Source organism: Gopherus flavomarginatus, chromosome 1 (genome assembly GCF_025201925.1).
Source record: "Gopherus flavomarginatus isolate rGopFla2 chromosome 1, rGopFla2.mat.asm, whole genome shotgun sequence".
Classification (NCBI taxonomy): domain Eukaryota; kingdom Metazoa; phylum Chordata; order Testudines; family Testudinidae; genus Gopherus; species Gopherus flavomarginatus.
The window spans coordinates 367,402,198-367,415,383 of record NC_066617.1 but is presented as its reverse complement, the minus strand read 5'-3'; the positions used below and the strand labels follow the sequence as shown (position 1 = coordinate 367,415,383).

At 47.8% G+C, this 13,186-nt stretch overlaps 1 protein-coding gene across 1 annotated transcript; it reads left to right on the top strand.

Annotated features, from left to right (window-relative positions):
* The first annotated feature begins 4,054 nt into the window (after positions 1-4,054).
* Positions 4,055-5,067, top strand: LOC127046643 (olfactory receptor 51G2-like). The gene has a single exon (XM_050943980.1). It carries the CDS (start codon positions 4,096-4,098, stop codon positions 5,065-5,067), a length of 972 nt encoding a protein of 323 aa, XP_050799937.1. The 5' UTR covers positions 4,055-4,095.
* Positions 5,068-13,186: the final 8,119 nt, after the last annotated feature.

The following is a 13,186-nucleotide window of genomic DNA, read 5'->3' as shown; positions in this document are numbered from 1 at the left end:
GTCTTTACTACGCACTGGTCAGATGCGAAACCCTAGTGCCTCATCGCTGGCGACTCTGGCCTGGCCGAGGGGCACGGTACCAGACAGATGTAACAAACCTCTGGTGCAACTCGAGGGAAATTCTGTTAACCATGCTGCAGCTGCTGTCTGAGCCTCACAGGTTCCAGTTCTCTCTCTCCCCACTTTACAGCTCTGCAGGGCCAGTGGAAGTAACAGACCATTAATTTTGGCCTCTACAGTCACGGCACACAGAGTTTCAAGCGGCTGTTTCCAGTCACTTTTCTCACCATCCCTGCTCCTTAATCCGATGGCTGTATCTTGGCTGTTTTCACGCGATGTTCAGCTTGGCAGGCGGCAAAGGCAACGGGTGACCAATTCTCCCCCTTATGGAGATGATTTTCTGCCAGTCCTGTAGAACTGTGGCGCACCCTAGATTCTCTTGCAGAGTCAGCTTCTGGGGAAAGCTTTCTCACCAAAGCCACAGACACAAATCACACCAGAGCTTCCAAGATCATGGCAAAGGTAAAGGGTAGAACCCTCTACCACGTCTGCCACAGCCAATCAACAAGGGTTGCCATCTTTGTTACTCGTCTGTACAGCACCTAGCACAATGGGGCCTTGGTCCTTGATTGATGATGACTAGGTGCTAGCATAATCTAGCACTGCTAACATTACTAACCCTCCCAGAGGGTAGTTTCTTCCCATTTGTTAGATGTTGGCATATGGCCCAAGCAGGAGAATTAATGTCCCTGCCAAACTTTTGTTTTCATTATCATATTTACAAGCATGTTTAGAGACTAATGGATGAAATCTTGCTAGGAATGAAATCATGTGTCACTGAATATTCACATAAGAATGGCCACACTGGGTCAGACCAAATGTCCATCTAGCCCAGTATCCTGTCTACTGACAGTGGCCAATGCCAGGTGCCCCAGAGGGAATGAACAGAACAGGTTATCATTGAGTGATCCATCCCATTGCCCATCCCCAGTTTCTGACAAACAGAGGCGAGGGACACCATCCCTGCCCATGCTGGCTAATAGCCATTGCTGGCCCCATCCTCCGTGAATTTATCTAATTCCTTTTTGAATCCTGTTATAGTCTTGGCCTTCATGACATTCTCCGGCAATGAGTTCCACAGGTTGACACGTGTTAATCTGAAATGAGCGCTATTAAATGAAGAATTCTGCACCTGCAGCTCTATCATCATTCAACTACAGTCTCGTCATACTTGTTACATTTTATACTTAGAGTTAAGTATTATTTAGGTCCAGGACAACCAGGCTCCTTAACATAACCTTTCTTTTCAGTTTAGACCAAAAATAAGAAAACACTTTAATTTGTGTGTGTGTTGTCATAGGCCCTAAAGGCTCTGCGTGAGATCAAGGCACCACTGCACTAATTACTACACAGTCTCTGCCCTGAAGAGCTTAAAATCTAAATAGACCAGACAGACAAAGGACAGGGGAGGAAACAGAGGCCCAGAGAGATGAAATGACATAGCATCCAGTGCCAGGTGCCTCCGAGGAAGGTGCAGTGGGTGGCTCTGAGTAATCTGTTCCCAAGGACAGTTTTCTTCCTAACCCCATTAGTTAGAGGTCAGTGTACATGCTGAAGCACGTCAGATCAGACATCCCTGGTCATACAGTGCCACTGGGTAGAGTCTGATAGCACTTTCGAATGAAACATGCCCCTGGCAGAGACTGCTGCCTGCTCATTGCTAACTAACAAAAGCCTTGTGTCAAACTAAACAGCCTGATTGTCAGAGGTGCTGAGCACCTGTGGCTCCCATTAACGTCAGAAGGAATTGACGGTGCTCAGCACCTTTGAAAATGCTGGCTTCTATCTCTGCCCCGAGGCCGAATGCACTAATGGCTGATGTTCACCCCAGCAGGCCGGCGCTAACTCTATGCCTCACTGGACACCTCCAAACACGACTTCAGTGCCTGGGGAAGTTTTTGAATTTCACCCTAATGTTTGAAAAGCCCCGTACAAGCCTCAGACAGGTGCCACAAGAGAGGTTCACAGTATCGTTCGCAAAAATCACAGGTTCTCTTTGGGTAGAACTTTCTCTTGGGTGTTTTCCTTCCCCTGGGGGTTCTACCCCTCTCTGCTGGCCATTGGCAGGGGCGGCTCCAGGCACCCGTGTATCAAGCACATGCCTGGGGTGGCAAGCCTCGGGGGGCAGCCTGCCGGTCACCGGGAAGGCGGCAGTCAGGCTGCCTTCGGCAGCATGCCTGCGGGAGGTCTGCTGGTCCCACGGCTTTGGCGGCAATTTGGCAGCTGGTTCGTCAAAGACACGGGACCGGCAGACCTCCCGCAGACGCGCTGCTGAAAGCCGCCTTACTCCCATGCTTGGGACAGCAAAATACATAGAGCAGCCCCTGGCCATCGGATACTGAAATGAAGGAGGATGGGCTGTAGATCAGTAGCTGCAGAAACTGAAACTCAGCTGTCTTGGTCTGGTGGTTTGGCGAGAGGACAAATTCAGAACTGAGGGTGAAGGAGGCTGTCAAGGCTGAATCCCCGCTCTGTCACTCCAAGTGCAGAAGGTGGGGCCCGCAAGGATTCTAAAAATTAATACTGGCCACTCAGGCTTGTATGAAACCCCCAAGGTTACAGCTTCTCTCTGATCTTGGCCTGGTAAATGCTGCCACCACCCACTGCCTCTTGCAAATCCTTGAAAAACTCATTAGGGAAGTTTCCCCTGAGGCCCCTCAGCTTTTCCACCCCTCCCTCAGGAAAGCCGAGAAAGGAAACAAACAAAAGGGAAACCCAGTGGTTGCCACCAGCTCATTGAAAAACATATGCACAGACCTTTTCAGACACAAAACCAATCCGTTTTTTTTTTTTTAAAGGGTAAATTTTATTTAAAAAAGAGGAAAGGAGACACATCTGGAACATCAGGCTATTGCTAGGTGTTACAGAGCAACTGAAAAGGGGTTGAACACCAGGCATGGCTCCCTGGGGTCCAGCTTGTCATTACAAAAGAAAACAAAACAATCTGAGCTTAGCACAGAGGAAATCCACAAGCCACATTAAAGAAATGAACCTGATCGCATCTGTCTAAACATTCCCTGTCCCAGTGAATCCTTCTAGGGATGGAAGATAATTTTTCATACCTGGTTCAAACTGTGCACAGCATTCCTGCTGCCTCTGTCTCTTCAGCCAAGAAAGACCAACCCAGAGACAACGGGAACGCTTCCTATTGGCTCTTTTGGTCAGATGCCCACTCCCTTTTCTTTACCTGGGGGACTTTTTAACCCTTTACAGGTAAAGCAAGCAGCCACCAAGAGGGACTTTATAGCTAACTGACTGGCTGGGTGTTCGGAAAAGGGAGCTACCCCCCACCTTCATTTATCACAGGCGGAGGGCTCAAATCTCCACTCTGCAATGCCATTTTGACACCAAAGTAACTGCAAAAGTGGTGTAACAGCAGCAATTCAGATCTTAACTTTCACTGTCTTCCAAGACTTTGGTGTCACCTACACAGGGCTGGCTCCAGGCACCAGCTTATCAAGCAGGTGCTTGGGGCAGCAACTCCAGAGAGGGGCGGCATTCTTATGTATTCGGTGGCAATTCGGAGGAGGGTCTTTCACTCTCGCTCAGGAGCGAAGGACCTCCTGCTGAATTGCCACAGATCGCTATCGTGGCTTTTTTGTTTTTTTGGCTGCTTGGGGCGGCCAAACCCCTGGAACCGGCCCTGCACCTACACCAATTTTTACCTGCTTACCAACGTAACCTCAGTCTAGGTGATAATCACAGTAGATTCCCTCGTGCCTAAGGAATTCTATAAAGAGGCATCAGTGATCCTTGACAGTGTCTGAACTTGGGGCTTTGGTGGTTATTAAATGGTTGTGTACCCTGTAGCGCAGTGTAATTACATGCAATTTTGTATCATTACATGACTGTAGGTTCAGTAGAGCCTCTAGGCATATGCGGGGCTTTGGAAGTTATGTGGTGACATGTATCACAGAGCAGGTAATCAGATGGGCGGTTGTGGTTATAGGGTTGTATACACTGTACTGACAAATGATCTGGGCAGTTTGTTGCTGTTTTGTTTTTAACTCTAGGCTGTGCGACATCTGAGGTGGGATGGAGCAGCCTCAGCACACCATGCCACTTGCCAATTCCTCCTTCTATCAGCCTTCCACCTTCCTCCTGACGGGTTTTCCGGGACTGGAAGCCAATCACCACTGGATCTCCATCCCTTTCTGTGTGTTCTATCTCATCGGCCTTTCAGGGAACTGCCTGATCCTGATCATCATCAAGAAGACCCAAAGTCTTCATAAGCCTATGTACTACTTCCTTTCCATGCTGGCCATGACAGACCTGGGCTTGGCTTTGTGCACCCTTCCTACCACGCTGGGCATCTTTTGGTTTAAGATCAGAAAAATTGAGTTCAATGCCTGTCTCACCCAAACGTATTTTATCCACATACTATCAGTGATGGAATCCTCGGTGCTCCTGGCCATGGCCTTTGATCGTTTCATTGCTATCTCCAACCCTCTGAGATATTCGTCCATCTTGACCGAGTCAACCATCATCAAAATAGGGCTGGCGATTGTTTCAAGAGCTGTGATCTCCCTCCTCCCAATACCCTTTCTGCTAAAAAGGTTAACCTACTGTGGGGACAATGTGCTTTCCCACTCATTTTGCTTTCACCCTGATATCATGAAGCTGGCCTGCGCAGATATAAAAGTCAACATCCTGTATGGTTTAATTGTCATTCTTTCAACGGTGGGTGTGGATTTTGTGTTCATTGTGCTATCATATGTTCTGATCCTTAAGACTGTGGTCAACCTCACAACCAAGGAAAAATGTCTCAAGGCTTTGAACACATGTGTGTCCCATATCTGTGCCGTCCTAATCTTCTTCATCCCAATGATTGGACTGTCTGTTCTCCATCGATGTGGTAACAATGTTCCGCCTATGCTTAACATTGTGGTGGCCTATATCTACCTTATTGTGCCTCCTGTCTTAAATCCTATAATATACAGTGTCAAATCCAAACTGATCCGCAGAGCCATGCTCAGAACACTGTGGTGGAAAAATGAGTCAATGTGACAGACTTTCACCATCAGGTTTCCTGGAAAATTCAAGTGACTTGTTTTGTCAGGTTAAATCAAAGGACTTGGCCAGAAGATGAAAACTGCAATTCGCCTTGGATGTTATATCCCAGCTCAATGTTGTGTTCTTCCATTTCCTCCTGGAATCACCCCCACTCCGCTGCCGACTTCATCAAACCTAAGGCCCTGATCGCTGGAGTCTGCAAGAAGTGGGCTCCACCTATGAGGATGCCATTCTAAGATTTGGGCCCAAACTAATTATTTTTAAAAGTGACGTGGGGCGGTGGAACGGGGAGCCACTAAAATGCAGATCCTGAAAAAGTTAGTAACCTAATCAATCTGTGTAAGCCCTGTTTGACTAAAGTCCTCTTGTCCTGCCTCAGGCCATGTCCTGGCTATCATAGACTCAGGATCCCTACCTATACGCAAACTATGCAGCTGCATAGGGCACCAGGTCATTTGGGGCAACAAATTGCCCCAAATGTCCTGGTGCCCTATGCAGCTGCGTACTGCATCCAGCCCAATCCCCCAGACGGTTGAGCCGGCCCCTCATGGGTTGCGCACAGCAGGGTCCAGAGAAGCTGCCTGTGCCCCTGCCCCACCCCTTCCTCTCAGCCCTGGCCCCTGCTCTGCCCCCGTCCCACCTCTTCTCACCCCTGCTCCACCCCAGCCCTGCCCCCACTCTGTCCCCTCCTCCCCAAACCCCATCCTCCGAGCTAGGTGTCCTGGGAGACTGCAGCAGGGGTTGGGGTCAGGCCCGCCCTGCACTTGCCGGGTGGTGGGAAGTGGAGCGACCCAGCCCCAGCCCACTCCACTCTGCCACTGGTGTGTGCCACCAGTGAGTCCTGGGGGCGGTTCCCCCCAGTCCCCGAAGCCTGGGAGCCAGGGGAGCAGAGCAGAGCAGGTTGGCACCAGATCGCTCTACTTCCTGCTGCCCCGTGAGTGCAGAGGCGGGCCCAACCCCTGCTGCCTTCCTGCACTGGCTGCTCCTGCCTCCCAAAGCTCTTGGGTACATCCCCCCACCCCGTGGAGGCCTGGGGTGCCCCCCCCCACAGAGGCCTGGGACACCTGGGGTGCTGCGTAGGGCACCACAATCTCTAGGGATGACCCTGCATAGACTGTAAGTGCATTGGGGCAGGGGCTGTGATCAAGCTTTCCAAAAGCGCCTGGTGATTCTGGGTGCTCCAATTCCTGGGGGATCAACTGGCGGCACTCAAAGGGGCCTGATTTTCAGAGGGGGGTTGCTAAGCACTTTCCGAAAATCATCCCCTTTAAGGTGTCTCAAGGCAGGCACCCAAAGGTCACTAGGCATTTTCAAAAAGTTCGGCCTCGATCTTCAGTTGTGTCTGTAAAGCACCATGCACCTCTATGGTGCTATACATAGTGGTGCTGCTGCCCCTGTTGTCACTTTCGATGAGCCTCACTGGCTTGTTTCACATGTTGTTCTGGCGGCTGTTCTGCACTGCACACAATCGATATGTGTTTTACAACATCGTACCTACAATAAAGGAGATTTACCTGTTTAAAGTGGTTATGAGAGACAATGAAAGCACTTTTCTGTATGCTTGTAAGAGCTGGGATTGTGCTAGGGTAGTACTGGCCTCCTGGTCAGAGCAACTACACCTCTACCCCGATATAATGCAGTCCTCGGGAGCCAAAAAATCTGACCGCCTTATAGGTGAGACCGCGTTATATCGGGTACAGCGAACCAGCAGGAGCTGGTATGCTGTGCTGCACTGGACCGGCTTCGCCAGCGGTGATTTAAAGGGCCTGGTGCTCTGGCCACTGCGGGGAGCCCCGGGCCTTTTAAATCACCACCAGAGCTCTGGCAGCGGTGCTCAGGAGCGCTTTAAGGGACTGGGGGCTCCCTGCAGCGGCCGGAGACTCTGGCCCTTTAAATCCCCACCAGAGCCTGGCTGCCAGAGCCCCGGGCTCTGGCAACTGGGCTCAGGGAGGGATTTAAAGGGCCCAGGGCTCCACACAAATTCAGATATAACCTGGTAAAACAGCGGGGCTCAGGCAGCTCTTTAAAGGGCCCGGAGCACCCCGCTGCTTTACCGCATTATATCCAAATCCGTGTTATATCTGGTTGCGTTATATTGGGGAAGAGGTGTATTCATATTAATATTCAGACTGGAAAAAGGGTAATTAATCATTGGGACAATTTACCAAAGGTCGGAGAGGATTCTCCATCACAGGCAATTGTTCAACCAAGACAGGATGTTTTTCCTAGAAACGAGGAATTAGGAGTTATTGTGGGGCAGGTCTCTGGCCTGTGCTATACAGGCAGTCAGAGTAGATGATCACCAGGCTCCCTTCTGGCCTTGGGATCTCTGAATCCAGTATACATCATGCATTCACAACTTGGCTATTGTTTTGGATTCTGGGTGCAAGTAGTGCCCCTAGTGGCTGAGAAGAGGAAGGACTCAGTTGCAGTAAAACTAAGGTAGGAATGGAAAGAAACGGTCAATTTTCAACATGGCACCAGGCTGACAGCAGGGGGTGGGCCAAGATCCAGTACCTGGCTGGTGTTCAATATAGTTATTGATGATCTGGCAAAGGGCAGGCAGGAACTGAGGTGGTAACATTTCCTGATGGCACAAAATTCAATTAGTCAAGAGTACGGAGTTGCAGAAGAATCCGAGAAAAAGCAAAGAAAAAGCAGCCCAATGGGAATTGAAACTCAGGGTTGGCACATGCAAAGTAAAGTAACTCTGGAAGGAATCATTTGAACTACTGCAAACATCTGGGTTCTAAATTAACACTAGCAGCTCAGCGTCTCTGAAAGTCGGCTTTCCCGATCCATCTTGGGCTGCTTTCCTAAAGAATGCTTCATTTTAAGATAGCTCATCCAGGTGGACTAAATGACTCCAGCTGGGCAGTGTCATTGTGCAGTATAAATATTCCCCGATGCTGCAAAGCCAGACTTTAGTGATCCCCGATGAGAGACTATAACTGGATTTGCTTTCCTTGCACTGTGAAGAACAATATTCTCCACTCCCACTCCAGTAAACAGGATGTCATGGAATTAAGCACTTAATCCTGTTTTATGGAAGTCAGTGGGAAAGTTGCCACAGACTTCTATTGAAACAGGATGAAGCCAAAAGTTAGAAGCAGTTTTGCTTGTAATGGGCCTTCTCCTGCCTGATACAGAGCATTTACGGCTCTCATTGGGGAGATCAGACCAATTCAGAGTCTGGTCGCTCTTAGATCATGTTCCATTCCCCACCCTGGCTGGAATAAAGCAGGAAAAGAATAGGGTGAAGAATCCTCCATGAACCTGAAAAGGTGAAAGAGAAAACTTGGTAGCACCTTCCTCCATGAATGGTCCCACTGACGTCAACGGGGCTACTCGTAGAGTAAGATAGGAGTCAGTGTGTAACCTGGCCCTAGAATGAAGCCCGTTTTAAGTCTCGCAATGCCAGTCTTATTTATCTGGGAACTAACTAGATACTACAAGAAAGTCAAAGACTCCCAGACAGACTTTAGTGGGAGATAGGTTTGCCCAGCATCTCTCAGGCCCACATCGTGGGATGCCCACCTCCTGGCAAGGGGATGCTAGGAGGAAGCAGTCCCTTTGGTGTAGGAGCAGCCTGGCCCTTGTGCAGGTGGATAAGCAAAGATACTTGCAGGGCAGAACCAGGCTCGGGCAGGCCCCTACTACATATGGGTGCCAGCTCTCCGGTTCCCTGGTTACCAATCCTGCTAGCAAGCCTCTCAGTCTCTCTCTCACCAACAAGCAGCTTTATAAAAGCTAATCGCACCTCATTCCTTGGCCTCCCGGAGCTCAGTCAAGAGCCCCTAAGGGATCTACCAGCCTTCCACCACCTGCTTCTGGATGAGAGGGAGGGAGGGTGAGCAGGGAATTAACTCTTTCCCTGCTGGACGGAGGGACATTTCTGCAGCCCAGTCACAAATTGACCAGGAGATATAGATATCAGACCAGATGGTCAGCTGTGCCCGTTTATATTAGCCGAAGCGCTGACCCAGGAGTCAGGATAAAGAAGAATTAATATAAAGTGACTGACCGGCAGTTGCCTCAAGCACCCGTTTCGGTTTAGCAGTCATCTGAGAAGCCTCAGTGCTAATGCTGTGAGCCCAGTGGGCCTTCCAGAAGGCATAATATACGCTGTCCTCTCTGACAAGTTGCAGGCAGGCAAGAGCTGTGCATGGCTTTTCTTGGATGGTGCAGAAATCCTCCTTGCTCCATTCATTCTGGTGAGTCAGAGGCTTAGAGTGAACCTGGGTCCATCATTAGAAGGTCAGTGTCACTGTTTGCAAGAGAATTCAGGCTGCTGCTTATAGAGATCATCCGGCTGCATGGATCAACCCTCACTTTGCCAAAGTCTCGATGTTGTGCTGCTTGCATGTGCTTTCCCCTTGAGGCCGCTGATTACTGAGGCTTTTGGTTGGAAGACTCAAGTTAGAAACATAAAAGTGTTTGCTTTGAAAGACAGGGACTCATTCTGAATCTCTGGCATGGCTATTCCTTAGCGGGACATGATTTTTAAAACGTGCTCAGCACTCACCCTCCAAAAATTAAGCCCTTTTAACCGGTCTCAGTTTGGGTCCCCAAAATTACTCGTCACAGTTGAAAATCTTGCCCTGCATATGTGTGGTCCAAATAGGGTCGCCAGATGTCATGATTTTATAGGAGCAGTCCTGATATTTGGGGCTTTTTTTTATATAGGTGCCTATAACCCTCTTGGAAAAGATTTTGAAGGAGAAAGCAGTTAATGACATTGAAGTCAATGGTAATTGGGACAAAATACAACATGGTTTTACAAAAGGTAGATCGTGCCAAACCAACCAGATCTCCTTCTTTGAGAAAGTAACAGATATTTTAGACAAAGGAAACATAGTGGACCTAATGTACCTCGATTTCAATAAGGCATTTGACACGGTTCCACATGGGGAATTATTTGCTAAATTGGAAAAGATGGGGATCAATATGAAAATTGAAAGGTGGATAAGGAACTGGTTAAAGGGGAGACTACAACGGGTCGTACTGAAAGGTGAACTGTCAGGCTGGAGGGAGGTTACTAGTGGAGTTCCTCAGGGATCAGTTTTGGGACCAATCTTATTTAACCTTTTCATTACTGACCTGGGCACAAAAAGTGGGAATGTGCTAATAAAGTTTGCGGATGACACAAAGCTGGCAGGTATTGCTAAAACAGAGAAGGACCGGGATATCATACAGGAAGATCTGAATGACCTTGTAAACTGGAGTAATAGTAATTGGATGAAATTTAATAGTGAAAAGTGCAAAGTCATGCATTTAGAAAGTAAACTTTTAGTCATAAATTGGGGACACATCAGTTGGAAGTAACAGAGGAGGAGAAGGACCTCAGAATATTGGTTGATCACAGGATGACTTTGAGCTGCCAATGTGTTATGGTCTTTAAAAAAGCTAATGAGGTCTTGGGATGCATCAGGCAAGGAATTTCCAGTGGAGATAAGGAGGTGTTAGTACCGTTATATAAGGCAATGGTTAGACTTCATCTGGAATGCTGTGTGCAGTTCTAGTCTCCCATGTTTAAGAAGGATGAATTCAAGCTGGAACAGGTACAGAGAAGGGCTACTAGGATGATCCGAGGAATGGAAAACCTGTCTTATGAAAGGAGACTCAAAGAGCTTGTCTTGTTTAGCCTAACCAAAAGAAGGCTGAGGGAGGATATGATTGCTCTTTATAAATATATCAGAGGGATACATATCAGGGAGGGAGAGGAATTATATAAGTTTAGTACCAATGTGTACATGAGAACAAATGGATATAAACTGGACACTAGGAAGTTTAGACTTGAAATTAGACTAAGCTTTTTAACCATTGGAGGAATTAAGTTCTGGAACAGCCTTCCAAGGGGAGTAGTGGGGGCAAAAGACATATCTGGCTTTAAGACTAAACTTGATAAGTTTATGGAGGGGATGGTATGATGGGATAGCCTAATTTTGGCAATTAATTGATCTTCGATTCTTAGCAGATAAATATGCCCAGGGGTCTGTGATGAGATGTTAGATGGGGTGGAATCTGAGTTACTATAGAGAATTCTTTCCTGGGTGCTGGCTGATGAGTCTTGCCCATATGTTCAGGGTTTAACTAATAGCCATATTTGGGGTCAGGAAGGAATTTTCCTCCAGCACAGATCGGCAGAGGCCCTGGAGGTTTTTTGCCTTCCTCTGCAGCATGGGGCACAAGTCACTTGCTGGAGGATTCTCTGCACCTTGAGGTCTTTAAACCACAATTTGAGGACTTCAATCGCTCAGACATAGTTTAGGGGTTTGTTACAGGCTTGGGTGGGGGAGATTCTGTAGCCTGCGTTGTGCATGAGGTCAGACTAGATGATCATAATGGTCCCTTCTGACCTTAAAGTCTATGACTCTATAACCCTTCCTCCCCTCCCCATCTCAATTTTTCACACTTTCTAGATGGTCACCCTAGGTCCAAAGAACTGGAGATGAACTACAGCTAGCAAAAGATCCCCTGCTTATTTCGTCTGTTTCTCTACCGGTCACCCTGTCTTACAATGTTTTAAAAGCATGGGGCTACTTGTCCAATAGGAGTCTCACAATGTGATCATGCTCTGCTTGTATTTAAAAATTATTAGAAGGCGAAACTGAGTCTGTTAGTTGCTATTAATAATTCAGGCAGCTTGTTCCTTTTACCTAATCATTACTGCAAGTGGGTTATTGAAATGTTCAGCAGTAAAAAGATTTTTAGCCAACTGTGTATTATGCTCCCATTTATAAAGGGTTAGTAAATGATTAATAGTTATGGCCATCTTACGCACACAAGTAGTATGAGTGATAGGTTATTATAAGCACATCGGTAGAAGGTATCATAAAAGGCTTTAAGCCATAGTTACAAGCAACAAATTGACCCATCAGACTCTATAACAATTGGCTAATCATTTATCAAAGCATCCTTTAGTCATTCATTAACCCTGTATAATGTATTTGGAAAAGGAGTATTAATACAAAGTGGGACCCTGTTGCAAAAGATTGTGGCACGTGAAAGGCTGATCCAGGGAAGTGGAGACAGACTTGTACAGTCATTCACACAATGCATGGAGTGAGGAAACCAGCCAATCACACAGCCGCAGCCCTCTAAGCGCAGGCAAGAAACTACAGATCCAGGAAATGAAACCCCAGCAATATGACAGAAGGGAGTTTGAGCCAAAAATAATCTTTCTCTCTCTCTCTCTGCTACAAATTTCAGCTCAATTTTTCTCTAATTAAATTTCTCAGTTTACTAACAATATTGTATTAATATTCTGCAAACCTCTATTACCGGTTGTCACAGCCACACAGGATCCATGCTACACCCCCAGCTTTGGGATGGTCTCTTGGAGGAACGCCTTGGTGCACCAGACCCCGTAGGGGTCTCTCTCTTCCTCCAGGGTAGGTTCCACGCGGCCTCATCACCTCCCACGACTGAACCTCTGGGGCTCCAGCCCTCCTGGTTCACACCGTGAGCTCTGTTCAGAGAGTCCAGCTGAGCTAGACTCCCGGTAGAGACTTGTCCACTCTTCAGGGACTAATGCACATGGCCATGCATTCACAGTGACACACGAGCAGCGTTGTTAAAGCAGTCTGGTCGATTAGTAAACTGGACACAGCCTAGGAAGTCCTTAGGCTAGCACAGAGGGAAAAGTATGGCTCAGTTCCATTCTGGTTCCTCAGAGCCCCACCGAGCTGTAGTGAACTCCATATTCAGGCTCTGTCTCTTTCTCTATCTGAGCTCGTTCGTCAATTCCCAGAGAAGAACCCTACCTTGTTCCAGCAGTGTCAAGGTTCCTTCCCCACTCTGAACTTTAGGGTACAGATGTGGGGACCTGCATGGACACTTCTAAGCTTAATTACAAGCTTAGATCTGGTAACACTGCCACCATCAAGAATTTCAGTGTCTGGAACACTCCCTGTCCCCCCAAAACTTTTCCCTCCCTGGGTTGCCTTGAGGGACTTCACCAATTCCCTGGTGAACACAGATCCAAACCCCTTGAATCTTAAAACAAGGAGAAATTAACCATCCCCTCTCTCCAAGCAAAGGAAAAACTTCCCTCCTTTCTTTTGAAACATCTTGTTCCCCCATTGGTTCCTTTGGTCAGGTGTTAGCTAGG